The 27799-nt window shown below is 61.3% G+C and overlaps 2 protein-coding genes across 5 annotated transcripts in view; one reads left to right on the forward strand and one right to left on the reverse strand.

Annotated features, from left to right (window-relative positions):
* Positions 1-16408, forward strand: part of CHLSN (cholesin) — a 125101-nt gene extending 108693 nt beyond the window's left edge. For 3 of the 4 annotated variants that reach the window (XM_080830024.1, XM_080830025.1, XM_080830026.1), the window contains 3 exons: positions 7250-7449; positions 10834-10915; positions 15644-16408. In XM_080830024.1, coding sequence (XP_080686150.1) covers positions 7250-7449; positions 10834-10915; positions 15644-15826 — 465 coding nt within the window. In that variant the 3' untranslated portion in view covers positions 15827-16408. The remainder of the gene's footprint in view (positions 1-7249; positions 7450-10833; positions 10916-15643) is intronic. The other variant, XR_013968392.1, reaches the window with a different exon arrangement.
* Positions 16409-21932: 5524 nt separating this feature from the next.
* On the reverse strand, positions 21933-27464 carry CYP2W1 (cytochrome P450 family 2 subfamily W member 1; the record flags this gene model as incomplete). Its single annotated transcript, XM_080830430.1, has 9 exons — positions 21933-22214; positions 22509-22650; positions 22852-23036; positions 23134-23272; positions 23618-23791; positions 25005-25162; positions 25235-25384; positions 25687-25849; positions 27288-27464. 9 exons carry the CDS (start codon positions 27462-27464, stop codon positions 22000-22002), a joined length of 1503 nt encoding a protein of 500 aa, XP_080686556.1. The 3' UTR covers positions 21933-21999.
* Positions 27465-27799: the final 335 nt, after the last annotated feature.

Here is a 27799-nt window from a genome sequence, read left to right on the forward strand (position 1 = left end):
TCTGTGTGAAGAGGAGCACTTGATCTCTGCTCCTGGGTGCCCTGGGAAAGACAAGGGGCCTTTCTCTGGGACACAGAGAGCTGCTGTCCACCCTCCTGGGGCCTAAGCCATGGCCAGAGGCTGTGGCTGCACGCCTGGGGCTGGGCCTGGGCCTGGGCCTGGGGTGAACTGTCTCTCCTGGGGCCCTGAGGCTTAGAGCCATCCACATTTCACCCGGTGCAGCTTCTGTGCTTGGAAGCAGGTGCAGACAAGTGACGAGACACCCAGCGGTGTGTGGCCAGCACCCATGTCACCGTAGCGTGCACTGCCTGTATGTGTGTGAGAACCCTCCCCTGAGTCTCTCATTTGGCAGAAAGCCCACACTGGATAGTCTGGCTCAACCCAGACACTTGTGGGAGGTCCACGGGAGGGGGCGGAAGGGGCACATCAACCAACCACTGGCACCGCTGCTGGACAACCCCAGTTTCCAGAGAAGGGGTGGGGGACAATGCCAGGGGCCCGCTGCTTTTGGGGTGGCAGGTCTGTATGGCCCGGTTTCTGTGGTCAGCTCAGTCTGGAATGGGTAGTCTCCACTCACACCATGACAGCCCGTCACCCAACGTCTCCGGCACCCGAGCAGAGGGGTCCGCAGGGCAGTCCACCCACAAAGCCACACAGAACCATCGGAAAGCCTCATCCCAAAGGCCTGACACCACAGGGTACAGAGGGGGCCCCAGAAAAGGCAAAGTGGCACATTGAGCAGACTGGTGGGCTTGGCACCTCGTAAACGCATGTTGTTCCCGCTGTGGTTTCACCAGAACGAGCCAACAGAAAGGCGAAACGGGCCTCCTGCAAGCTTGCTGTCTTGTGTGCCGGAAGCCCTTACCCACACGGCAGAGGACAGCCATCGCCTGAGCACACAGTGAGACCACTCGTTCTGTGGCTCAATGCCCCCAAGCCCACGTCAGCCAGCACAGGCGCTGCCGGAAGGCGACAGCGAAGCAGACACGGCCTCCAGCGTCTCCAGGTTGCCCTAAGAACACGAGTGAGACTAGGCCAGCAGGAGTCCTGGCTCCCAGCTGAAGCTAGGCCCCCTCTGGAGATGGGTCTGTGCTATCTCCTGGGAGAACCAGAAACATGGCAAGATTTCAGCCACACGTTTGAGGTCCTTGGGTACTTTTGGGGGTGACTTTGTGGCTCTGCCCCAGAACAGCAGCCCTAGAGCAGGCAGAGACCAAGGAGCCCCCCTGCACCTGCCCGTCCCCTCTGGGGGTACTGGTTTCCATGGGCCTTCTGGGACACCCTACGCAGGTACATCCCCAGGGCCACCCCTGGAGGGAAACTGCAGACATGTGGCACCTTGAGGCACACGTGGTGCTATAGGCACACCCTGGTCTGCCACAGATACCAGTTTCACACAGTGGGCCAGGATCACAGGTGTTCAGAGTGGCTGAGCCGGTGTGGCCACGGGGCTTGTGCACAGCCAGGGGCCTTCTCTCCCTGCACCCAGCACCACACTCCTGGCCGGTGTGGGTGCGCAGCCGGGACTGTGTGCCCAAGAGCAGCCCCTGCCGGGGAGGGAGGGTATCCTGGCAGACAGGGTGGTCAAGACCCCTGTCCCTTGGGGCGCCTAGGTGGTTCAGTGGGTTAAAGCCTCTGCCTTCAGCTCGGGTCATGATCCCAGGGTCCTGGGCTCGAGCCCCGCATCTGGCTTTCTGCTCAGTGGGGAGCCTGCTTCCTCCTCTCTCTCTCCACCTGCTTTTCCTCTTACTTGTGATCTCTGTCAAATAAAAAAATTTTTTTAAAAAGACCCCTGTCCCTTGAGTCCACGTGGGATCCTCCCTGCCTCCCAGGTCTGCCTTCTTTCCTAGATGAAGGCTCTGCTTCTTGATCCTGGAGAGAAGGAAGGTCTGCTGTGACCTGGAATCCCCCAGCCTAGGTGGGAACAGGGCACCCTAACATCAGCTGGCTGCTTTGGGAGCCAGCTGTCGTGTGCAGGACAGCAGCCCTCTGTGCCTCCTGGTGGCCCTAAGCTCCCGGTCCTGGAACTGAGACTCTGGCATCTGTCCCTGAACCCCTGTGCTTCCTGGTGGTCCTGAACTCCCAGTCCTGGAACAGAGACTCTGGCATGTCCCTGAACCCCTGTGCTTCCTGGTGGCCCTGAACTTGGGTCCTAGAACCGAGACTGGCATCCGTCCCTGAACCCCTGTGCTTCCTGGTGACCCTGAACTCCCGGTCCTGGAACCAAGACTGGCATCCGTTCCTGAATCTTGGAGCTGATCATGCCCCAGAGGTGATGTCACCCCACTGTCGTGCCTGCAGGGACCACACACGTGCTGGCAGCTTCCATGCCTTCAATGCCCTATCTGTACCTCTTTTAAGGCTCAGGGGGACTGGGGGAGCCTCAGTGCCCACTTCCCTACCTGCTGTGAGGCCAAGGCAGCCTTGGACAAGGGCTCTGGCCAGGCTGTGTCTGGGGCTAGGGACACACAGTGGGCACCACTGTCCCTTGCAGACCATTTCTCAGGGTCCCAGAGCTGTCCCCACTCCAAAGGCCGCCTGCTCCCCAGGCCCCGGGACCACACTGCATTGCTGGGCTGCTGTACTGCAAAGGGGATGGGCTAGCCAGGGACAGATTGGGGCTTCTGAGGGACTGGGACAGGGGTGAGACCCCCGCCCAGCCTGAGATGCTAGCTGCTAAGTGTGGCCTTAAGCCAAGGGTGCAGGACCGAGAAGCAGGTACACGCAGCCACCCTTTCCCATCAGAGGCTTAGACCGGATCCTCCAAAAAGCAGAGAGGCAGACAGATCAGGCACTGGATGCTGATTTGGAGTCATAGCCCCAGGAGCCTCAGCACAGCCCTGGAGGAAAGGTCAAGCACCCCTCCCACCCACAGGCCTGGCCCCAGTGCCCTCCAGAGCTTTAGGCAGATTCCCATCACAGAGATGAGCCAAGGCTGCGGGGCCAGTGGCCAATGTCGGCATGGCTGCCCCTCAGGAGTCCTGTTTGTGTGGTTCTCTTCGCAGCAAAGCCGTGGGGTGAAGGGAGCCGGGCCCAGGGCCAACAGCTCATGTGACCCTCCCTTTGTGAGGTCAGATACTCACCAAAACCTGAGAAGAACCGCGGTGGGTATCTGCCCCATCCCACGCTGACACTGTGGCTTGAACCCGCCAGTCCTCCCTCCGGCCTCCCCCGCAGTGTCCCCTTCCTGGAGCACGCCTCTGGGCGTTCGCTTTCACAGCTCTCCTGTTTCGGGCCTTGGGCGTCTGCAGGGGCCCCTGTACTCCGTGACTGAGGCAGGTACCCAGAGAGGTGCCCTGTGGATCCAAAACAATGTCGAGCCTGCTCTCCCTAGAACTTCCTTCCTGCAGGTCTGGTCTGAGGGTGTTTCTGCCTGGCCAGAACACGTGGTAGCCTTTCTAGATCAAAGTAATGCCATTTCTCCCTGTGTCTCTTGCCAGGAGTTACCAGGGTAAAAGAAAACGTTTATTTCATGCATTGTATTTTCTGTCAGCAGTGCCCCTGGATTTCCTTGGGCTAATTGACTCCACTCTCCAGTCTGTGGGGCTTTTGGATTTGTGCATTTTCAGTACATTTAGCGCATGTACTCAGTGTTTTCATTGCCCTCAAAGCCAGTAAGGCTTTGAGTAAAAGTAAGTTTTTAAATGCATTTCTAATCACACGAGCACTCCATGACTTACTATTGTACACAAAAACATTCGCATTGAGACACACTGAGGTGACGTAAGACAAAATTCACCGTCTCTCGGCCACACCGCCCGTTGTCCCCTGCTCCCCCCTCCCCCAGTGGCCATGGTGGGTCCGTTTGTCCTGCCCAAAGTTTTCCATGCACGTTGAATTGTTTCTGTGCCTTTTGAAATGCAGCCCAGGACCTGTGTAACTGTAAGAGAATGTGTTGCCGCAAGTTGTGTTTCCCGTATTAGGAAATTGTGCATGCCGTTTGGTCTAGAACACCGGAGACCCTAATCCATCTTTGTAGAGCTGTGTGTCTGCGCAAGACCACAAGCTGTCAACTCCACGTGTTTGTGACAAGCAGACAGGCAGCAGATGTGAGTGGTGGCAGCTGACCCCCACGCGGTCGGTCAAGTCTGTGTTTTGGAAAAGGGTCGTGTTCACAGCTGCTGACTGGGAGAATGGGCTGGGCCTGCGGGGGGAGCTGGGGCTGGCGCCCCTCCCACACCCCATGTCACTGTCTAAAGACCCCCTCCTTCCCCCAGTGGGCTTCAATTATTGGACTCCTGCATTCCTTCCTTTTCAGAATGTTTTGTGTTTATATAGGCGTTCCCAAGCCCTTGGGCAGCCTTTAACCCGAGGAATGTCTGGAGGCATTGGTGATGGTGGCAGCTGTATCCCAAGTGTTATTTGCTAATTAAAACCTAATTCTGCAGAGGGTTATCAGATCAGTGGCAACTGGAGAAAGTTCATTCGCAATCAGAGGAAATTAAGCTCCACCTCCAGGGACGGTGGGGTCGCTGAGCTCCCAGGCGGCGGCTGGCAGACGCTGCGCATTGGAGATGGTTTTGCTTCCCGGTGGTTTTGCTTTGCGCTGGCCTCCCACTGCAGTGGCGACGCTGCGGGGCGAAGGTAGCCAGAAGGGTCCAGATAGGCTCCCACCGCCTTCATCCAGACGTGCTAGGAGGTCCCTGGGTCCAGCCAGCCCCACTGCGGCTGAGACAGCTCTGCCCCCTGCAGCCGGACACCCTCACAGGGCTCCAGTCATGATGGTGGCAGCAGTGGGGGCATCACCCAGTCCAGGCCAGGACGGTCAGGGCCCCCAGAGCAGAGAGACCAGGCGAGGCCCACAGCTGGTCCACGGCTGCTGCTCCCACCAGGTCACAGCCCTGCATGCCTGGGACCCTTGTGTTTTTCCCAAATGATTGCTTGGGTTCATGTGGTTCCCTCCAGGGCGAGGACCGCAGCTGGGGGAGGGGCAGAGCTCCATCACTCCGTCCCCCTTCCCAGCAGGATCAGTGGGAGAGAGGCTTCGGCTGCTTCCTTGGCATCCCCGTTCAGTGGGAGAGAGCCAGAAAGGGCAGGCTGCCTGAGCTTAGGGAAGGGAAGGCTGGCCCAGCAGGTGCGATGGCTGTTGTGGCCTCAGGGCTCCGAGGTCTGGGGCAGAAGGGCCGGCTTCCTCTCCAGCTTCACGTGCAGTGGTTGGTCTCACCCACAGGCTATGCATTGTTTCATTGAAACTGCCAGCATTTAAAATTCAGGAGGTTTCACCTGTCACTCTCTGTTTCCAGCTTCTTTGGAAAAGCCTTTCGGCCGTGGGCTGGCTGTGGGCATCCGGTGGGTCTGGACCCCCTCAGCGTTCCTGGCCGGCCCCTGGCGCCATCGAGGGCGGGTGCCACGACCTTCTGAACAACTCTGGAGTCATACTTAGCTTCCTGAGGACATGGAGCTCAGGCTCCAGCCACCGCCAATGCCAGGGTGACCAGAAAGAGAAGGAAGCTATGTGTGTCCTTCCCACGTTTCTGTATCTAATACCACACGTGGGCCCTTCGTGTTGGGTGTCACAGAAGCCCCGGGCAACACCTAGGCCGTCCAGGCTACTCCGCACTTGGGTCCCGGCTGCCCAGCTGCTGGCCCCTCCATGGGGACTGGGCCCTCAGGGAGCCCTAGAGTCCGCCTTTCATGCGACAGGCTCCTCCAGCCTCAGCGGCAGAGGCCACATCCTGGTGATGGCTGGCCCCGTGAAGGGTGCGGAGAGTCATGCCAGCAGCCCTCATCATGGGGGCAGGCGCTTCCTGCCCTCCCAGTCCCTCGCAGGCCCTCCTGGGTCAGTGTCCACATGCTCTTGGCCCTGCACTACTACGGTCCTGACCTTGCCCCAGGACTTCGGCCCTAGGTGGCTGCTGACGTGCTGCCCGCATGGCTTCCGTGGGGACAGAGGCTGGCCCGCACCCAGAGCTTGTTTGCTCCTCTCAGAGTCAGACTTTCTGTGCCGTCCGCAGTGCTGGCTGCCGTGGGCCGATGGGTCTGAGTAGTGGGTGTCCACGTCACACTCCTCAGACCACTCCACCCTTGGCCTCAGGAAGCCCCACCTGAAAACCAGATGCTTCTCAGGCAGCTGGGGGTTCTGGGCTTCTGGGGCTGTGTCTGTGTGCAGGAGACTTCCCAAGAAGGGGGAGTCCAGGGACCCTCCTGTACTGGTGGCCTGCAAGCCCCGTGTGCGTGTGTCTGTGTGTGCATGTGTGTCTGTGTGTATGTGTGTGTGAGTGCATCTGTGTGTGTCTGCGAGCATGTGTGTGAGTGTGTCTGTGTGTGAATGTGTGTGCATGTCGAGGCTGCTGGAGTCTCCCTAGAGCAGGCCTGAAGCCCCACGGCTGGTAAATTCAGCTGTTTTTAAAGGAGACAGAGGAGCTGGAGAGAGCTGCTCTCTTGTTTTAGAAGATTCCGGAAGGATCTGGTGTTAAGTGGGAACACAAAGGTTGTCAAGGCACTGGCACTTTAGGAGGGGGCCTGTGTGGCCTGTGGGGACACTGGAAGGGAGGGGGTGCTGTGCAGACACTGGATGGCCCGGGGCAGTGTGCTCGCCCTTCCTAGAAGCATTGGGGGCAGTAGCCTGGTCCCTGGCCAGAATCACAGCAACCAACACTGGCGTTCCAGGTTTTCCAGGAAGAGGGAAGTGTACAGCCGCTGGGGTCCTCAGCCTCCATCTGGTTTTATAGTGGGTGTCTGGGAAAGTGGCGGTGTCAGGAGGTGAGAGGCCACACTAGTGCTGTGCCCCCCCAGCCGCTTGGCCACCTGCTCCCAGGAGAGGTTCACGCAAGCAGAAGGACCTCAGTGGATCCTTGTGGTGGGAAGACTGCCCCTGCAAGCTGTGTGTGCTCTCAGCACAGCCTCTGTGAACCCTGGGGGCCAGAAACTCCTCTTAGGGTTGGATGGGTGGGGAGGGTGGGGAGGGGGTGGGGCAGACAGCAGTGGGGATAGGGAGGGTTCTGGGAAGGGCGGCTCTAGGGCCTCAGGGGATAGGGGCCCTGTCAAGGCCAGAAATCCTAGCCCCCAGTGCAGAGGCGCAGGTGCAGGGCACCTGTGAACTTTGACCCATCCTGGGGGGTGAGATAGTCATGCCTGGGTCTTCTGGGTCCCTGGGAGAGCAGGACTCTGAGCAGCCCTGTCCCCAGTTCCTGGGGTGAGGAGGGTACTGGGGATCCCAGCACGGGGTACAGAGGGGCTCAGCTCCCAAGAGCGGGGGACCAAGATGCTGTGGGACATCCTCACAGGCCAGTTTTCCCTTGACTTGCAGGGAGACACAGTGTCGGGGACCAAGCAGGAGACGGCCCCCCAGCTGCCTGCGCTGACCCCGGAGGAGAAAAGGATCCGGGACAGGAAGCTGAAGAAGGAGCGGAGGAAAGAGGAGAGGAGGCGGCTGCGGGAGTCAGGAGCAGCCCAGAGCCTGCCGGCCAAGCGCTCTGGGTCTCAGCTGGCCCTGGACTACCTCCGTGGGTAAGACAACCCTGTCCCGTGGGGCCCTGCCAGTATCCCAGGTCATCTGTGCCAGGAGGGACATGGGCTCCACGTTCAGTGACCTGGCTCCCCTGTGGCTCCCAGGACCACTGGGACCCCAGGGTCTGTAGCGCCACCTCCAGTGGTGTCCCCATGGCCATCCTGGTGGGTATCATCAACCCCGGGGGCTGTCTGAGGGAGGGGAGGGCCACCATCCTGTGCTGCAGGAGTTTGCCATGCAGGGGGAGCCAAGCAGAGCATGGTCACCAAAGTCTCAGCCAGAGCCCTGGGACTGCCTGCCACCCTGTGTCAGTCATCCTGTCAGCACACCCGGGCAGCAGCTGCCAAATGTATTCTAACAGCTTCATGGGAGACTTTCTAGAAGCTCCAGGAAAAGTGAGGCCACTATGAGATCATTGGCTTCTGTTTGCCGAGAAACTTACTGGGAAGTAGAGGCACCTGTTCCAGCCTGGTCCCTATGCCTGGTTCTCCTCCCAGGAAGTGGGTCCCTACTTTCTGCGATCCGTACTCACTCTTCAGGCCGGGAGCCTTAGCAGCCGAGACCGAGGGGGAGGGCTGGGGACCCAGTCCACTGTATGGAGGGCCCAGCTCCCCGGCTGTCACCTCAGGGGTGGCATGCACTGCGGCTCCCGTCAGCAATTCTAGCTCCTTCCTCTGGGCCGGAGGTGCCCTGTCCTGGCCCCACAGCCCCACCCCCAGTGCAGGCCGTACAGTGGGTCACCCACCCGGGCAGGGTACAAGCAGGGCAGAGGCAGGGTGGAGGCACCTGAGTGGGTGGTGATGCCACAGGGCCTGGGGGCTGGCAGGGTATGGAGCCCCAGCAGCCCAGGGACTGCCTGCAGATGTGAGAGGCTGCCGCACCCCATCACAGCCAAGAACCTTCATTACACCTGGGTTCTGGTCCATGCACCAGGGTGGATCTTCCCATCAGAGGAGATATGTTCATTTCTGCCGGGAAGACGGAGCTGGGATTGCCATGAGGGGCTCTGGCTGCGTCAGGCTTGAACGTGGGAGTTGGCATGTGTGTGGTCTGGGGAGGGGTTCTCAGGATTGCTTTGAGAGCCCTGGGGACAGGGGCGCATGGAGGTCAGAGACACATTCCCCAGCTCTGGGGCTCCAGAGTCTGCCTGATGGCTGGGGCTCAGGCAGGGCCTCAGCCCTGAGCTGCCCATGGAACGAGAGCCTCAGAGTTGCCGTCACACCTGTCACCCCTCTTGTGCTGCGCCCCTGGGTGGCCATGGTCTTGAGGCCTAGGCAGTGACTGTGCCTGTCTTGCCTGGCAGTGTGTTGAAGCGTCCTTCATCCGTGACCTTGGGGTGCCCAGAGTCGCATTCTCTAGGAGCCACTTTGGACTCCACTGCCTCGGGAGGGTGGGGCTCTGCCCTTGGCCCCGAGGAGTCTGCACTGGCCCTGGGTCCCTGCTCACTCTCTGCTGACCTGTCTCACTTTCTCTGCTCCCCAAAATGCAGATTCTCAGTTGGTGCCGGCCGCTGCCTGTCAGCAAGGTGTCTCCTGGGTGGAGTGGGAGCCCCAGCGGGTGGGCTGGCTCATCCCTATTCATTGTCACCGTCTTTCTTGTCATTGTCCTCATCGTCCTTGTTTGTCTGGGGGCCTCCTCTCTGCCTGTCGTGGAGGTGCTTGGGGCCCCCAGCTGGTGCCCCTCGCTTTCTGTGGGCCTACGCGGCATATCTGAAGCCATTCAGACGCTCCCTGGGGGCTCAGGTGACCAGAGCCCTGGGGTTGGATAAGGGGTGTTGCTTTGGGCTCACAGCCTGTCCACGCTGTCCATATGCAGGAGCCAGGTCCAGGGAGTCCAGGTCCCAGCCAAGGGAGCTCGGAACCACCACACCTCTCTCAGCCCAGGAGGGACCCCACAGGCCCTGGGGCGAGGTCATGTGGCATCCTTGAGGTTGGGGGACAGGCCAGGGAGCAGGTGGTTGATGGAGGCACAGGGAAGTTTATTACAAAGAGGCATAATGAGGCCTTGCTAGTGAGTCGAGAAGCCGAGACCCAGGAGGAGCAGACTGAAGGGCAGCCACTCCCCCAGGGCTGCGAAGAGGCCCAGCCGTGGCTCACAGAATGGCAGAGAAGTCACAGGAGCCGAGCCCACGGGACTTGCCAGGAAAGCTGCTTATGGGCTGTCTGGCTGCAGCTATAGTGGACCATTGGCTCCTGGGGGTTGCTCGCCAGAACCAGGCTGGAAGAGCCTTCCTCTTTTATCCTGATATGTCTCTCCAGCACCTTCTCCCTCCTTTGGCCCATCTGGCAAAGGAAGCCCTCTGTTTCTACAGAGCAGGCGATGGAGGAAAGTTTGAGGCAGAGGCCGTGACTTGATGACCAGCATGGGGGAGGGAGCCCCTCGGGATTACCCTCAGGAACCAGCCTGAGAGTTTCTCTCTTCGTTCCATCCTTTCCTCTAATGCCCGCTGTTGCGGTGTCTGCTTTCCCACTTCTGCCGGGCCCGTACTGAGTGCAGCACCTGCTGGTGTGAGAGGCGCGGCTGGGCTCCGTTCCAGAGGCCCTGCATGCTGCCCGAAGGGGGACCATCAGTCGGCTTCCTGGCCTCAGTGATGCGTGGTAGATTCATGCTGTGAATCCGGCTGTGGCCATGGTGTCTGCTCCCCCGGGAGGACGGGAACACCAGTCCAGTCTGGCTCAGGTCCTGCTCTGTGGCTGCCACACGACGTGCCCATGTCTCCCTGACACCCACACAGTCCAGACCAGCATGGCCCTCCGGGTCGGGATTCTTGGCTCCTCCCAGCTTGCTGTCCCTCACCCTCCACCACACAGCTCTTGGTTTTGGGTTCGTGGGGTTTTTTTTAAAGATTTTATTTATTTATTTGACAGAGATCACAAGTAGGCAGAGAGGCAGGCAGATGGGAAGGGAAGCAGATTCCCTGCTGAGCTGAGAGCCTGACTCGGGGCTCCATCCCAGGACCCTGAGATCATGACCTGAGCTGAAAGCAGAGGCTTAACCCACTGAGCCACCCAGGTGCCCCCAGCTCTCAATTTAAATGCTTTCCGCACTCTGGTCGGCAGACTCTGCTGTAGCACACAATAAAGGCTTTGCAAGAATGGCCGATTTCATGAAATTCCAGATATACATGTTGCATCATAAAATGGTGGCCTTGTTGGGCTGGAAGGAAGAGCCCCGTGCCATCTGCTGCAGGTGTGGAAGCAGGCCCAGTTGGCTGAGGCCTTCCAGGCATGCGGAAGTGAGGTGTCCTCCCAGCACCAGGCCCCTGATCCCCCTCTGCTCCTTGTCGGCTCCCCTCTAGCTGGGGGGCCAGGGGGCTGGGGGGGCCACACAGACCCTTCCGCCGTCTCCTGCCGGCATCTGAACTTCCTGTCCTTGCTTTCTAGCTGGGCCGAGAAGGACGAGAACTGGAGATTTCAGAAGACAAGGCAGACGTGGCTGCTGCTGCATATGTACGACAGCAACCAGGTGTGTGCACGCTGGGCGGGGAGGGGAGAGGAAGCACGTGGTGGGGTACTAGGTGGGTGTGCACACTGGGGCAGTCGGTTTTGTGCACATGGGGCGGGCAGGTGTGTGCATGCTGGGGGTGCAGGTGTGTACATGCTTGGGGCCGGGTGTGTGCACGCTGGGGGAGTCAGTTGTGTGCACACAGGGCAGGCAGGTGTGTGCGCGCTGAGGGTGGTGTGTGCACGCTGGGGGGGGAGGTGTGGATTGTATGTCAGTGTGGACTTTCTCACAGGTCATTGTCCCTTGCTATCATCGTCTGCTTTGACACATGCAGTTTTCATGACAACTGTGGTGGCTTTGCGGCTGGGAGATCGCAGGTGCCTGTGTGCACGTGATGGGGGTGATCTCTGTGAAAGAACCACTTGAGAGCCACAGCGTGAAGTGAGGCTGTGGGTGTGGCAGGGTGGGGAGGGCAGCTGTCCACACAGGGCCCAGGGCTGCGGGCTGTCTGGCCTGCAGCAGAGCCCCCTCAGGGCCAACGGCACCACACCCCTTCCCCATGACCTTGCTGTCCTGCACAGCCCCATGCCAGCTCCCCACTCGGAAGACTTCTGAGCCCGGGATCTCAGACCCAGGGACACGCAGTCCCCAGAACTCTTGGGAGCAGCTAGCACACCTGGGCAGCCAGTGGGGAGCTACGCGCACAGACCTCGGTGCCCCGACCACCCTGCCCGGGCCTGTGTGCCCTCTGCTCCCGGAGCTGGAGCCGTTTCTCGCCTCTGGGGACACGCTACTCCCTGGGGGAGGGGACCAGGGCGCCCCGGGGACCACTGCTGTGGCCGACCCTTGCTTCCCAGTCGTGCCCATCCCGCTGAGACCTGGATGTCACAGCGATGGGAGCTGTGCTAGGGATAGGTCGTCATTTTGATGAAGCCTCATTTTGTCTATGTTTTCTTTTGTTGTTTGTGTTTTCCACATCATAACTAAGAAATCGCTGCCCAACCCGAGGTCAGGAAAATTACCGCTCTTTTCTGGCAAGGGTTTTTTAGTTTTTGGTCTTACGTTTAGGCCTTTAACACATTGGGGTCAACCCCATCTGTGCTGACGTAGGTCTTCTGGGCATGTGGCCACGCACTGTCCGTTGAGCGGACCGTCCTCCCCAGAGTGGAGGGACGCCGCGCCTTGCTGCTTCCTGGTGTCCTGCCAGTTCCTTACATGTCTGTCCTGCTGGAACAGAGAGGACAAGGCTTGTCGGCCTCACTGGCCCTTCCTAGTGTCCTGGGCTGCCCTGGAAAATGGGGCGTGTGTATCTGAAAACCCAGCTGGGGTACTGGTGGTTTTTGGGGGCTTTCTAGAGAGGGTGCAGTAACCAGTTGATGGAAGGGTAGATTGATCGATGGTGAGCCCGCTGAGGTCGGGGTCAGAGCTCACCTGGGTCTAGCATGGGCAGTGGGATAGAGGAGAGTCCTGAGCCAAAAGTAGGTGACTATAGCCGAGGCACCTAGGGATGCCGGGAAGGGAGGGGAGGGCCAAGCTGGCTGTTGGTGTGTGTGGTCCTGATAACAAGGCCTGGCCCTCTGTTCATCAGACACTCCCAGGGCCTGCGTGGCTCAGCAGGGTTGGGGGTAGGCAGCAGGGAGGGCGGGGGGGAGCCCAGTGTGAAAGCCAGGGGGTCCTTTGGTGCTCTGGACCCCAGATTCTGTAGACAGCGGTGCCTCTGCCTCCCAGCCTGTGTCCAGCTGCCTCCTGGTCCCACAGTTAGCCACGCTCCTCACGCTTCCCTCTGTGGCCCTCACGCTGTCCTGCCCTCAGTCTCCCTCCAGAGCAGCCTGCCACCCTGGACGGGCCCTGCACTGCCGGCTCCCGTGTGGCGTACAGTCAGGCCTCTCTGTGACCCCCACAGCACAGTGCTGGGATGCTCCTTGTCAGGACCTTTGCAGCAGTGGCCCTCCAGCACTGCCTCCCAGAGCTGCAGAGGCTGTGACATGAGGCAGAACCGTTCTGCTGTCCCACACGTGTCCAGTCTTCCTGGCACGCTGATGAGCAGAACCCAAGCTAGCGTCTTCCTCCCCTGGGAACTTCACTTCCAGCCCCCAAGACAGAGGCAAACACGGCCCAACCTTGTGGCGGCCATCTGGCTGCATAGGACAAGGGTGTGTTTGTGTGCGCGTGCACGTGCGTGTGCACATGGGTGTGCGTGCAAGCCCCAGTGTGTTCAGGAGTACTTCCTTCCAGGAGCAGGACATAAAATTGGGTTTCGGGGATGAGACAGATCCGGAAACCCAATCTAATCGTGAGGTGGTGGACTGACGGGAGCTGGAGGAAAAGCCTGGAAGTGGCCCACACGTTCAGGACGCCCCGAGGAGGAGGGAACCAAGGCCAGTCGACAGGGAGGGAATCTGTCCCCAACAAGCCGCATGGGGCCAGCTGGATGCCACACATCAGAGAATGAAAGTGACCTCAGCCGACCTCTAACAAAAGTGAAAGTGAGCCTGAGCTGCAGGTATCAGGGCTGATGCTCTCCCATCATAACCTCGGGTCAGGCACAGCTGCCTTGAACACAGCTCCACAAGCATGGTGACATGGAGAGACGGACAGAATGAGAATGAGGAATGGGGAATGAGACAGCCCCCCACAGGAGGGAGAAAGTGCGCATGTGCCCCATGTCCTGCGGCCAGTCTGCTACCCGGGCAGAGCCTTCCTAGCTTGGTGACAGGACAGCCCAGTTTCAGAGTGGACAGAAGATCCATGCAGACGCTTCTCCAGACCAGACAGTCCAGGTGGCCGGGAGCCCCTGCAGCAGAGCCCCGTGTCGCTGGCGCCCGGGGGGAACACCCACCAGCCCATGGCAGCCAGGCCAGCGAGGGCGGCTGGTGGCACGTGTTGAGCAGGACACAGCTTCTCTCTGCCGTGTGCCTCTTGGAGCACCCTGTTCCCACATTAGGGCTGGGTCGCATCTCCAGATTTCTCCGAGGATGGCAATAATGCAGTCTTCACATTTTGTTCTCTCCATGTAAGCTTTATTTCGTCCAGGTTGCTTGTGGTTTGTGTGCTTGGCCTCTGACTTTGGAATCAGAGACTTTGCTCCAACACAGTGCCCTGTAGAGGTGGCCAAGTCTGCACATGCCCCGGTGGCCCGCGCACTCCTGTGTGGGTTGATGTGCTAGACTCATGATCTTGGGTTTTCTCTCCTGTATCCTCCGATTTCAGAATAGAATCTTCTAGTCTTGCTGCAGGACACAGGCTTGGCTATTGACGCTGTGGCAGCTGGGTGGAGGGCAGCCCATTGGAGGAGGCAGGGGGCAACTGTGGGGGAAGGGGGCAGCATGGGAGGGGGTGGACTGGGGGGAGGTCAGTAAGTAGAGGGAGGTAGGGTGAGGGGAGCCCATTGGTAGAGGCAGGAGACAGCTGTGGGGGAGGCTCGGGGGGGCAGCCTGTCAGGGGAGGCAGGGGTGTAGCCCATAGAGGGAGGCAGGGGGCAATGTGAAGTGAGTGGGGGAAGCAGCTGGGGAGGAGGCCCAGGGTGGGGGGCAATGGAGAGGGAGTGGTGAGCAGCCTGTCGGTGGGCAGCGTGGGGGGCACAGCAGGGGGAGGGGAGGGAGTGGGGAAGACTGCTGTCCAGCGGGTGAACTCTTGCACCCCCTCCCTGTGCCCAGCCCACCACCCGGGAGTCCCTGCGCCTCCCGTGTCCATGGCCACAGGCTGCTCTTAGCGCGGAGCTGCTTTGTGCTCTGAGTTGAGCTCTAACTCATGCACCGTGACATTTAGCGCTGGAGCGTTTAGCTCGGATTAAGTTCATGTGTCTGGGGCTTATTTAGCTGCTCGTGCACTCTGTGTCCCATCTAAGAAATCGTTGCCCAATCCCAGGTCACCAAGATTTTCTGCAGTGCTTTCTTCTAAGAGTTTACAGTTTTAACTCCTCATTTGACCCGTTCTAAGCTGACGTCTAAAGCCGGTGTGCAGTGGGGTCCAGCTTCCTGCTTCTGCACGGGGACGTCCCGTGGTCCCAGCAGCGTCCGTTGGAGCATTGGCTCTTCCCCACTGAAGGGTCTCTGTGCCCTTGTCAGAACTGGCTGACCGTGGAGGGGGGGGTGTCACCGCCTGCTGACCAAGGTTGGGGAATGTTGGGGGGCAGGTCACCACCTGGGCCCCGGCTTTGCCCTTGCCCTGGGTGTCTGTGCCAGTGCCTCTGCCTTCAGAGTCGAGACGTGGGAGTCACTGACTCCTTTTTGAGTGGACCTGGCCATTCCTTCAGTCTCGCCTCTGGATGGTACCAGCTGGACCTGGAGTCAAGCAGCCTGGGGTGATGGCAGTTAAACTTGGTTTTATCAGCTTCATCTCTTTCAGACCTCCGTTCTTTGTCCTAGAAGATCTCTCTCCTCACAAACACACCTGTCTCTTTAGTGGCATTTCAGGAGGGGTGAGAACCCAGAGCTGCTGAGCCTGAAGCCCATGGAGGGAACAGCCCAGGACTGGGAGAGGGTCTCTGCAGGAGGTTGGACCTCCCTCCCTACCTCCCCTAGTCCCGTGGTCCTACAGGAGGGGGACAGAGTGGGAGCAGTTGTGTGGCACAGTGGGGGTCCTCTCGGCGGCACAGGGGTGCAGCCCGAGATGCCAGTAGCTGGGCCAGGAGCCCTGCCCGGAGCCTGGGACCCACACTGTGAATGCCTGGTCTCTCCACCACTCAGTGTCCACACTTCCCACGCCACCCCACCCAGCCCCTGACAGCCTCATCGTCTCCCCTCCCAGGTTCCTGATGAGCTCTTCTCCACCCTGCTGGCCTACCTGGAGGGGCTCAGGGGCCGCGCCCGGGAGGTGACAGTGCAGAAGGCGGAAGCCCTGATGCGGGAGCTGGACGAGGCCAGTGGCGCAGAACCCCTCCCGCAGGGGAAGACCCAGCGCATCCGGCAGGTGCTGCAGCTGCTCTCCTAGGGGGTGGCCGGCAGGCCCGTGGGCCACTGCCACCGCTCAGGATGCAGCCACCCCCCGGCAGAAGGCCCCGACGAGGAACAGGTGGGGTACCTGCTGGCCTGCTGCCCTGGGGACTTCCCAGGCGCTGAGTCCCTGTGCCTGCTGGCACCTGACCCTTGCAGGGACTGACTCTGCATGGCCAGACTGTTTATAGACAATGACGTGTTTTCGTCCTTTTACAGCAGAAAGTGGCCACTGCGACCTCACCTAGAGGTTTATCCTGGCCTCCCAGTGGCCCTCAAGACTGCAGGGTGGTTGCTTATTGAGGGAAAGGTCTATTTTTCTACTCGGAATGTCTCAGAGATCAACCAGAGCCAGCCCATCCCTCCAGCTGTCGTCCATCCCCACTGGGGGGTGAAGGGGGGATCCCTCTGGTGCCAGCCACCTGCGTCCGGGTCACCTGCCTGTGTTCCCCAGGGGGTCCGGGCCATGCTTGCCCATCCGTCACCTCCTTCTTGGGGCCTGCCGGGCCCTCACTGACCAGTCCCAGGGAAAACCTGGCTGCATTTTCAATAAAACTGGCCCGTGTTGGCCGTGGCCCTCATTCTGTGCACCCCGTTCTTACTTGCCTGTCCTGACTGCGAAGAACTTGTCATGAGAGTGAGCGTGCATTGGGCCAGAGCCGAGGCCCCCAGGGACAGCATCCCAGCAAGCCCCTTGTGTGGCTCTCCTGCCTGTTAGTGCCAGGCACTTGCTCTGCGGGCCCGCCATTGGCAGGTGTCAGCAGTGTCCGCACTGGCTGCCCTCCCACAGCTGTCCCTGCTGGGAAGCAAGCCTGCTTCCCAGAAAAGCACGCATGTCGAATGCCCTGGACGTCACTTCAGGCATGACGGCTCACACCACCTCGGCCAGTGGGAAAAGTCAGCAGGCCCCTGGGGAGGACCTGCGCTTCCTGGGACCCGTGGAATCACACAGGGTGGCAGATACGTGTGGTAGTCTTAAAACTTGTCTCCGGTGGTTTTGGCGCCCCGCCCTGTGACGTGGGTCAGCTTCTGGCACAAACGAAGCAGAGGAGATGCCGTGTGACCCCTGGGATGAGGCCAGGAGAAGGAGGCACCACCTCCCACCCAACATCTGTACCTTGATGGCACCCCCCTATGGAAAGGGGACATGCTCCGCCACGCCCTGGGGGGCATTTGGCCCTGTCCCCCACCCACGGGTGCAACTAGAATCCCGGTCACACACGTGAGCATGCATCCAGTTCTGGGTGGGAGCAACTGGCCCGACTCCTCTTTGGCCCAGGTAGCCTTGGAGACAGGTAAGTCCTGACTCCGTAGTATCCATCAGGGGAGAACTTGAACACGGAAGCACTTTGGAAGCACGCGTCCATGCAGGTCTGTGAGTGCGTCAGCAGACCGGTGTGTGGGCTACACAGCTCCACAGATGATCTGGGGACATGGATGGTCAGACTGCCAGCCTCACTAGGCCCAAACTCGGAGGCATCCTGAAAATTGCACTGAGAACTGGACATACAAAGGAAGACCTGTAGATACAAAGAAAGGGCAGATTTTTTTTTAAGGAATCAGAGTTGACTGATTAAGAGCCATGGCTCTGGGTTTCCTGGCAGCCAAGTTGAAAAGGGAAACGTTGATTGGTCCCAAGTCCTCAATGTTTGTTACTGGATATGGTGGAGAGAGCAGGGCACTCCCCAGTACCAGATTGGAGTACTTTCTGCCCTAAGAGCTCCTGTCTGAGCATGAAGTGCTGTTCCCTCGAGGTCCCCCAGGCAGAAGGGCAGAGGGAGGTGACACAGACATGTCATCTGGACAAACTGTCGAGAGGCATCACTTGCTGTGGGTCCAGCCTTGGTTGCTAGGGGTGCCAGTCGGAGATGGTCCTCTGATGAGGCCCCAGGGCAGTGATACGGGAGGGCCTGGGGCCACAGGGCCAGGAAACGACTTGACCATGGCTGCTGATTTCCCACCAACACCCCCCTCACTGGAAATGACCCAGATGCCCATCAGCAGCCGAACAGGAAACCGAAGTAAGCACCGCTCACCAGTAGAAGGGAAGAAGCCTGGATACCGGTCACGGAATGGCTCTGGGTGGGGGATGACGGACCACAAGGGCACACCATTGACACCACTCAAACAACATCCTAGAGACGGTGGGCCAGCTCATCTGCGGTGACGGAACCCCCGGGGCAGGGGCCAGGCGGGCACTCGGGCGTCAAGGTGGCTTGTGGCTACACGGGGTGTGCAGGTGGGATACGTGCTGAAGCTCCTTATTCATGACGCCCCAACAAGAGAAGAGACAAGCCTCGAGGGGCAGAGCTTATGGGGAAACGGTAAAACAGGTTTGTTGTTGCCTTAATGTCTGTTCTCTGCAAAGTTGTATGAGTCCATCACGTAGACAGCGTCAAGCACTGTCAGGACGTCAGAATGGGTGATAGGGGGACGGGACTGGGGTGGGCCTCGTCAGTCTAGCAGGCCCATCAGCACCACCCACAGCCGCCCGGCCCCCGCCCCGCCCTCTGAGGAAGCAGCCTTCCTCTGCGGGCTTCCCTCACGTCCTGGGAAACATGGCTTGGGCTCTCCTGACCGCTTATGGTGAGAAGTGGAGACTAGGTGTGGAGAGCCCCCAGGAGAGCTGTGCATGTGTTCAGATAAACCAGTGCTGACCCAACAGGGACGTGCCTTAACGGCAGGCGGGGGATTTGGGGGTCCAGACTTTAGATGGCCGCAGACCCAGGACCCCGGCCCCTGGGATGCACTTTCAGCCCCTCGTGTGTCTGCCTCTGAGGGTGGGCGCCCTACCGCCCTGGAACCACATCCAAGAGGCAGGGGCGTGGGAACCAACGTGCAGGGCAGCCGTCAGCCCCTCCTGACCCACAATGTCCTGGGACCCGTAGTGGATGTGCGCAGGGGCATTCTCCCCATGGCCGTGCAGCCTGGAGACTGAGCTCACTGGAGGTGCAGCAGCGAGGAACAGGACCCCGAACTTGGAGGATGGGCCGGCCTTCTAAAGGGAGGAGCAAGCCCCAAGGACACCAGGCAGACACACAAGGACACGCACAGGGACCCCACGCACACGAGGACCCAGAGTCATCAGACTCACAGACACAGAGAGCAGACAGCAGGGTGGGGGCTGGGGGAGTGGGCAGGGGTCCATGCGTCACGGGGACAGGGGCTCCATGTGGGGATGGAACGTTCTGGAGCCGGACGGGGGGACGTCTGCACAGCAGCGTGGATGCTCTTGGTGCCCCTGAAGTGGACGCTGAGAAGTGGTTAAGCTGATCAATTTTATGTATGTTTTACCACAGGAAAAATACAAAGCAACTAGAGTACAGCGGGGAGATGACAGGTGAGCCGTCAGCCACATGGCAGCGCCCTCGGCACCCGCCCCCATCACAGGCAGGAGTCTGTGCACCTGCTCAGGGCAGCAGGGTAGGGGGTGGGCGAGCCCCCTTCTTTGCGGAGGGGAAGGCAGAGCCCCAGGCCCCAGTCCCTGTGTGATCACTGAGCCGGGCCTGGTGGGAGGGGTCCAGGGTGGCCATGGAGAGGGGTGTGTTCGTAGTCGTGCTGATGATCTCGTGGGTCCCCCATCAGACTCCACTTGTGCTCTTTCAGTGTGTAACAGGCTTATTCTGTGTCAGCTCCATAAAGCGAGGAGAAGGGAACAATATTCCCCAGATACTCCCCAAACAGTGGCCTTGGCGCATCTGGCGAGTTGCGGGTGCGGGAATTGTGAGGGGAGCCTGAGATTGGGGGGCCCAGGGGTCCCCTGCAGAGGCTGGAGGGGTGTCCGAGGCCCTGCTCGCATCCCAAGCCCTGGACCAGGCTGAGTGAGGGTCCCGCACATACCAGCCCACAGGCCTGAGGGAGTCAAGCAGCGGGCACCTGCCGTCGGGACCCTGGGAACCTCAGGTTCCCGTCAGGGCCCAGGAGGGCACTGAGGTCACTGTGGGGATCTCCTGCCTAACGCCCACGCAGAGCCTCCCGCCCCGGGGAGGGGCCCCGAGCAACATGTCTGTGGAGAGCTCCCGCCAGGATCCACAGCTTCCAACCGGTAGAAAAGCTTCTCAGGTTTGTTCTTGGCAAATTAATAAACGAACCCTATTGGCTGCTTTGGAGAAAACTTAAGTCGCCCGAGAAAGTGGTTCATTTTGATGCCTGTTCTTGTAAGACAGGCGACGTGTGGCTTGGGTTCTGTATCCCGCCCCCACCTGAAGCCCGCCGACCTGGGAGGTGCCACGGGTCCCGCTCCTACACGGGGAGCAGCTTCTGGAAACAGCGTTGCAGCAGCACCAGATCTCCCACAAAGACAGGAGACCCACAAAGGCTAGTGTTTCCCCTGTTCTGGTTTTCTGCGTCCTCCCAGCAAGCCTGCCTGGAGCAGCCGAATCTCCTCCCCCCACAGCTTTTTGGAAGGGTTTCCGCAGCCATTCTGGAATGTTCTGTGATGCTCTGAAGGATGTTCTCAGTTCTTTCAAGGGGGTGAACTTAGGTCAGAGCCATTCTGTTTGCCCCGCGTGACCGTGGAGAGTAAAGTGGCCCAGCCCTGCAGAGGTGCTCCCGGACCCTCCATCAGTGTCAGAGGTGGCAGGCAGACAGAAGGAATGCGACGACAGAACACACTCCTCACCTACCACCCAGCTTTTCCCAGAAGCAAAGTACACAGACCCTTCCCTTCCCCCACGGGGACCCAGCATGGGAAGCATCCATCACAAAGAGACTCGTCCCCGCTGCCCACCCCAGACACTGTTCCCCCGTGGGGACACGACCTGATCCTTATCCTTTCTCCCATGGGGAGCACTCTGCGTGCACATGGCCTCAGGGACCCCCTTCTGCAGCTGCTCCAGGAGTTGTCCACATTCCTGGTTTGCCATGATGTCCCACCGTCATGTCCTCAGCCCCGCCCTCCACCTGTCCGCCAGCTCCCTCTCAGGGTGTTTGTCCTCCCACAAAGACAAACCTTTGAATTTAGAAAGCTAAGGCTTCCCTGTTGGGAAGGGTCGAGGGGCAGATGAGGGATATGGGGGATCAGAAGGAACCATGAAAAAGGCTCTGGGACATGGCACTTCTCCTGCCCGCCCTCTGTGCCCCCCACCCGGAGCCTAGGTGGGGAAGGGTGACTGGGGTAGCCCACAGCCACCACGCAGCCAGGACAGGGCCAACCCTACCCCGCCAGGCTCCTGGGCCACCAACGGGCTGCCAGATACAGGACAGGATACCAGATAACGGGAAGTGTGTTGGTGCTGGGGTGGCCTATGGTGGCCTCCCCATGCTGGGGAGGACCCCGCGATGCACCCTGACCTGGCGTCTCTGGGCCCGGTCAGCAACAGCCCCATCTCCTGGGGGCCTTGGTACATCTTGGGCGTGGGGGAGAACAGAAGCTGGGCCTTGGGATCTGTGTCCCCACTTGCTTCAGGGTCATGTGAGGTTGATGGGGTCCAACATGAGGGGCCCCCAGCGTCCTCCCTGCAAACTCCTTCTCATCCTTCCTGCTCAGGCTCTGCTGTCACCTCTGCAGGGTCCCTGATCCTCTGGTGGCAGCTGTCCCTCGCCTGGTCCTGGCACCACAGGCAGAACACCTCCTGGATGTGGCCCCCCAGGAGCTGCAGGAACAGGATGGGGTCTGCAGGGGACCCAGCGGCCCAGGGCCTGGCGCAGCACAGACTGAGTGTGCTGGGAGCACGGGGCTCAGGCTGGCCTCTGGGTGGATGTCCCTCGCACCCCAGCTGCCAGGGGCACCCCTGTGCCTAGTGGGTGCCTGGCCAATGCTGGCCCTGTGGAGAACTGGACGGGGGCAGCATGGAGGGGGCGTGGGGAGAGGAGGCCGTGGGGAACCCAAGGAGGCATGCATTGGGGTGTGGAGAGGGGGTGCTTCACCCCTGGGTTGTGAGGGCACCCTGAGGTACGGGTGGGGGGCCTGGGTGCAGACAGAGGCAATGCTGATGCCCAAGGGGTCTGGGGGCAGAGGGCGGAGAGCGGGGAGCTCAGGGCAGGGAGGGGGCCCCAGCTGCCCTGGGAGACTGGAGGAGAAGGGCTAGAGACGCCTCTGGGCAAGGGGAGCTAGAAGGGCGCTGAGCCCCCAAAAGAAGAGGATCAGGCCCAGGAGGGGCTTTCTGCCTGTCCATCCATTTATTTGTCCTGCATCCATCCTCCACAGAGCACCCCAGGCTGGGACCTGGGTCAGAGCTTGTCTCCTGGGTAAGAGCCTCCGGGCCTGGGCACCACACAGAGGGCCTGGGCTGGCGGCCGCATGGTGAAGGCCGGGGCGGGCGTGGTGTCCAGGGCAGTGGGGCTGAGGCCGGGCGGGGGCAGCAGGCGGTATCTGTGGAGGAGGCCGGCAAAGAGCAGGAACAGCTCCGACCTGGCCAGGCTCTCCCCCACGCAGACGCGGCGGCCTGCAGAGGAAACCGAGGCACAGGGTGGGGGCTCCAGGCCTGCTCTTCGCAGGGCTGTGCCAGGGAGCCCGGCCAGTTTCCTGGAGCGGAGGGAGAGGGGAAGCTCTGGGAGGACAAGGGAGGGCTGGAGCGAGGGCAATCTGAGAGCAAGGTCTGCAGTAACCGGGACACGGCCAGCTCTGGGGGCAGAGAGGCTGTGGGCAGCAGGAGGCCCAGCAGGCTGGACCCTGAGCTTCCGAGGTCCCTGGGGTTGAGGGGCCCTGTGCTGTCCCCATCTGTGAGGGCTGTGGGTACCTGCAGAGAAAGGCAGGAAGGCGGCCCGCTTCACAAAGCGCCCCTTAGCGTCCAGGAAGTGGCCCGGGTTGAACTGGCGGGGCGTCTCCCACTGTGTCTTGTCCAGGAGCACCGAGCTCAGCAGGGGGATCACAGGCGTGCCCTGTGGGCAGGCAGCAGGTGGGCGGGGCCCGCACCCCTCCCCACAGGGGTGTGCACTGAGGGAGAGGGTCCCCCCAGGAGGCCAGCCTGGTCCTCGAGATTCCCAGCTGGGCCCACCCTGACCCAGAGTAGAAAGGAGGAAGGAAGGAAGGGGGAGGGAGGGCCCTGCCCACCCGTCAGGGTCCGGGAGGTGGGTGCCCACCTTGGGGAGCAGGTAGCCGCCCAGCTGGGTGTCAGCCGCCACGCACCGCGGCACGTGGGGCAAGAGGGTGATGAACCGCTGGACCTCGTGCAACACGGCATTGGTATAGGGCAGGGACCGCTGATCCTCCAGCCGGGGTAGCCGCCCGGGCCCCAGCACACGGTCCAGCTCTGCCTGCACCCGGCCTGCGGGTGAGAGGTAGGGCCAGCATCCCTGGGCCTCGACGGAACCCCAGCCACCCCGCAGGTGGCTGTGTCCTGGCAAGACAGGCTGGGAGCTCACCTTGCACACTCGGGTGCTTGCCCATCAGGAGGGCAGCCCATTGCAGAGTGGCCGACGTGGTCTCTGTACCGGCCATAACCATGTCCAGGGCACAGGCCACCATGTTGGCCTCAGCAAATAGGCCTTGGGACTCTTTCCCCTGCAGAGATGAGTTGGATGGGACTCAGCTGGAGGCTGGGCTCCATGGACCACCCACCCCCGGCCCAGCTCTGGGCTCAAGAAAGGAGCAGAAGACAGAGCCTTGGCAGGAAGGCAGAGCCGAGTCTGCTGAGCATCTGCCACGTTCTGGGCTCCCCACATCCTTGCAGCCTCGCCTTGAGGCAGGCACTGCAAATGCCCCATTTCACAGATGGGGAGACCGAGGGGCCCTCAGCTAGGAGATGGAGGATGTGGTGCAGGACAAGCATGGACCCCCTCCCCAACCCCACTTCTCCGGGGAGCCCCCCAGATGCCCCAGGCTTCGGTAGGGTGGGTCTGCCCACACCTGGCCTTGCTGGATCAAGGCATCCATGTAGCTCTTCACAGGGCCTCCCCCGGGCGTGGGTGGCCGCCGCCCCTCCAGCAGGGTCCTCAGGATAGAGCGGACCTCCTCTATCTTCCGCAGGACAGGCCGGTGCAGCCGGAGGAGGGCCCCGAGCCAGGGGTAGATGTTGAATAGCTGAAGGCAGAGGGCGAGATAGCAGGTAGGGTCAGGGTGCGGGCCCCACACCCCCCAGCAGGTGTGTTCACCTGTCCAGGTCACCAGGTGCTGCCCCAGACTCCAGGCAGAAGGGCTAGGTAGGTGCTGCCAGTGGCCACAAGAGGGCACCTGGCTCTGTGCGGGGTGTGGGGGTGTGGGTGGAAAAGCCTGGCCCTCCTGGTGGGACCAGCAGCCCCGGGGCTTCCAAAAAAAACCCTCCCACGTCAGGGAGGGGGTGCCACAGGACAGGTGCTGGTTTTGCGCCTGCAGGCAGCTGTGATCATGCCCGTCTCTGTCCACCAGAGCCAACAGGATGGTTTGGTGGGGGGGGTTGCCACTCATTAAAGTCATTAAAACAGAGAAGAATTGGCAAACTTAAGAGCTTCAGCAGACCCCCCTGTGACCAGGTTGTCTGAGGGGCCAGCACGTGCCCAGAACGCAGATGTCCATGGCTCTCCTGGTGCGCTGTGACCGCTGGATGTCCCCCAGAGCATTAGTGATCCCTGGATGGATTACACAGGGCGCCTCTGCGGTGAGGAACATTCTGCTCTGACCCCTCAGCTCCATTCTCCTGGGACTGGATGTCCCGGCAAGGAGTCCAGATCCTCCCGCCCAGAGGCTGTCAGAGGTCCCTAGGACAGGAGCATGAGGACTGGAGACTCTGGCCAGCCCCTGCCTCACGCACATGACCACGGGTCTATAAATACACGTACCGCGACCAGAGGCATGTGCTTCGCAACCTATTGCGGAAACGGTCACGATGGCCAACATTTCACACTTTGAAAAAGAAATATGCCTGCCCCCAGGGGTTCTGAAAATGGGCAGGGCCAGTTTGCATCACTCCTGTGACACTGTGAAGGACCCACGTTGGGTGGAGGGTCCCTGGGTTCAAGGGCTGGGGGGCAGGGGGACATCGAGCCCCGTATCCAGGGAAGAGACCCACCTCTGAGCAGGTGCATCTGGACCTATGGACAGGTGTGGGAGGGGGCGAACGGGGACTCCTGCTCTACACCCTCATTGCCCAGAGGGCACAGAGGACTGGCCTGGGGTCACATGACCAGTGGGTGTCAGAAACAGGACAGGCTTTGGGCCTCCTGGCTTGGAGTCCAGGGCTGTTTTGGCAAGGTGGCAGCTCACCTCTCTCGGGCAGGGACCACCCCCCACCCCAAGGCCAGGAGCAGCCACCTCTTACCTGCAAGCTGGGGGTCCCCAGGAGGACCATGACCTCATCAATAAGGCTCAGCAGGGACACAAACACAGGATCCTGGTATTCGAACCGCTGGCCAAAGAGCAGCGTGAACGTGATGTTGGAGGGGGCCCAGCCCAGCAGGGCCAGGGGGAAGGGTTGGCCTGGAGTGGGAGGGAGACGGGCCTCAGGGGGTGAGGGGACCCCCACAGGGGGGTTCCCTGGCCCCCACTCACCTCTGTAGCCGTCCAGCTCCCCCATGAGGCACCTCAGCTCCTGCAGGACCTTGCTGGCCACGGGCCCCCTCCCCACACCCAGGCTGTGGAGGGTGCGCACAGTGAACTGGCGGGCGGCCCTCCAGCGCGCCCCGGATGAGAAGAAGATGCCTGCAGGCCAGACAAGTCGCCTGTGAGCAACCCCGGGTGATGCAGGCAGGGAGCAAGGTCGGGGGGCCTGGTTGGGGCCTCAGCCCCACCCCGAGCCTCTTCCCCCAGGAGCTGGCCTTGGTGAGCCGCGCCCGCTCGTGGCGTGTCATGGTCCCCGGCCATAGGGACACTGTGTCCCTCCCCAGGAGCCACGCTGGGCACACTCTCCTGCTGCTTGGAGAGGCAGACCCCTCCCGCCAGGGTCCAGGGACTCCTATGCCCAGCTGTCCCCTGCCCATTCCCTGCCCGCGCCGCACACCTACCCCCACCACCCTGGATGAGCTGGAAGATGGCGATGGGGGGCCGATCAGCCAGCTGCGGCCCGGTGCCCACCAGGGCGTCCCTCACAGCCTCGTAGCCAGCCAGCACCACCGTCTTCTGGCACCCCAAGTGGACAGTGAACACCGGCCCGTACCGTTCTGAGAGCTGGTGGAGACAGGCAGGAATGAGCCAGCAGCCCTGTCCCCAGGCCCCCGTGAGCACCCCTCAGGCTGTGCCCAGGCAGGGCAGATGCGGCAGACTTGGAGCCAGGGCTGGCACAGGCAGGGCCTGTAGAAACTGGACCCGCCGCAGGTGTGCACAGGCAAAGGCCTGGGAGCCGAAAAGCAGGAGCCAGTCCCCGGGGGCAGTGGCCTGCCGGGCCCCACTGAGCCCCCTCCCCATCCATTCCTGGAAGGCAGGGAGAGCTGCTGCTGGTGCTGGGTGTCTCCGTCATGGTTTTCTTTTCCGGGGGAACAGCAGAGAGGGCTCCTTGGAACCCAAAGACGAGGAAGCAGGCAGTGAGAGCCGCTGTCTGCCGGGTGGTCTGTGCTAGAAGCCCAGGGGTCCACATAGGGAGCAGAGGGCCTGTCCCCACTCCGACACCCCCCAGCATTGAAGCCCAGACAGACAGGAGCAAGGGGTGTCCAGACCTCAGGCGAGCCCCCCCGCCCAGTCTGGAGGCACAGAACCAGACTACGTGACAACACGGAATCTGACATCTGATGCTTCCGTGTGTGCCCATTCCCCTTCTGTGCCTTTACACATGGGGACACTGAGGCCCGGAGGCACGAAGTGAACTGCTGTCCATCACATGCACCGAGGGACAGAGCCAGACCTGCCCTTCCTGTCCACGCCCACTCCACTCCTCGCACCCTGGGCAGTGGCCCCCGGGCGCGACACCAGGCACAGCCTAAGAACCCTGGCGCCCCGGGTGCTTCCTGCAGCAGCTCCCCTGAGGGGCCAAGGCTGCAATCCTTTCCTCTCCACCCACACGCAGGGCTGGGGGTGGGGGTGGGGGGCACCAGGAATCAGCAGTGCTTCTGGGGAAGGAGGGTGGAGTGGTGGTGGGAGCCGTGGTTGGGGCGGGGGCCAGGCCTGTACTTCTGCTTTACTTGCTGGGCCAGCGGTTCCTGGCTGCAGGGCAAGGCAGCCTGCCCTCAGCGTGGGGCCAGGACTGTCTAGCCTCAAGCCCAGGCTGGGAGCAGCCACACCGAGCAGGCGCTCCCTACGCCCCAGGCACACCAGTGCGCTCATCCAGGTTCCTTTCCACGAGGGCCCTCTATTGCATGGTACTACTCCTGCCTCCTCCCCTCCCCTGCCCCCAATCTGGGCTCTTCTGTAGGTGCTCATCAAGTGCTGCCTCCTCCAGGAAGCCCACCTGGCCTGACACTCCTGACCCCCTGCTCCTTAAATGGCCCATCTGCTTCCCCGTAGGGTGGAATGTCTTTCTCTTCTTCAAGGCAGGGTGGGCACTTGGGCCTCTTGTGTCCCCTGCCAGGCGAGTACCAGGCTGGGACACAGAACTACCCCCAAAGGGGTCCTGGAGCACAGGCTCAGCTTCCCCTAAGATGGGGCTGGTCTGCTCAGGACCCGCCCGCCCTACCTCCATCAGTGACCGGTCCTGCTGTGACACACGCAGCAAGTGCAGGTTTCCAATGAGTGGGAGTGGGCGTGGACCAGGGGGCCAGCGAGGGGCTGGGGAGGGGGTGCGGGTGCAGGTTCGCAGCAACCCCCAGAGCCCCAGGAGCAGCAGCAGGATCCCCAGGAGCAGCAGGGCCATGAGGACGGCAGGCGGCGAGGCCCCAGCTCCCCACCCTGTGCCTTATAGGCTGCTGGGAGGGCGTGCCAGCGCCTCACCCCCCCACCCCGAGAATGTGGACCGAGCAGTTTGCAGGGGACAGTCAGGCAGCTTAAAGTGACAGACGTGCGTGGAATGTGGGGTCGCATCTGTGGCAGGGGGCCAGGGGGCCAGGAGCTATCTGGGGGGTGGGCATCTAGACCTTGCACTGGGGGCATCTTTGTCCCTTGCCTTCTGGAGAGAACACACCACGGGGTCCAGTCTGCCCCTCCCGCAGGCCTCTGCCTTCTGCCTCAGTCTCCCCATGAGAACCGGAG

Source organism: Martes martes (genome assembly GCF_963455335.1).
Source record: "Martes martes genome assembly, chromosome: 18".
NCBI classification, from domain to species: domain Eukaryota; kingdom Metazoa; phylum Chordata; class Mammalia; order Carnivora; family Mustelidae; genus Martes; species Martes martes.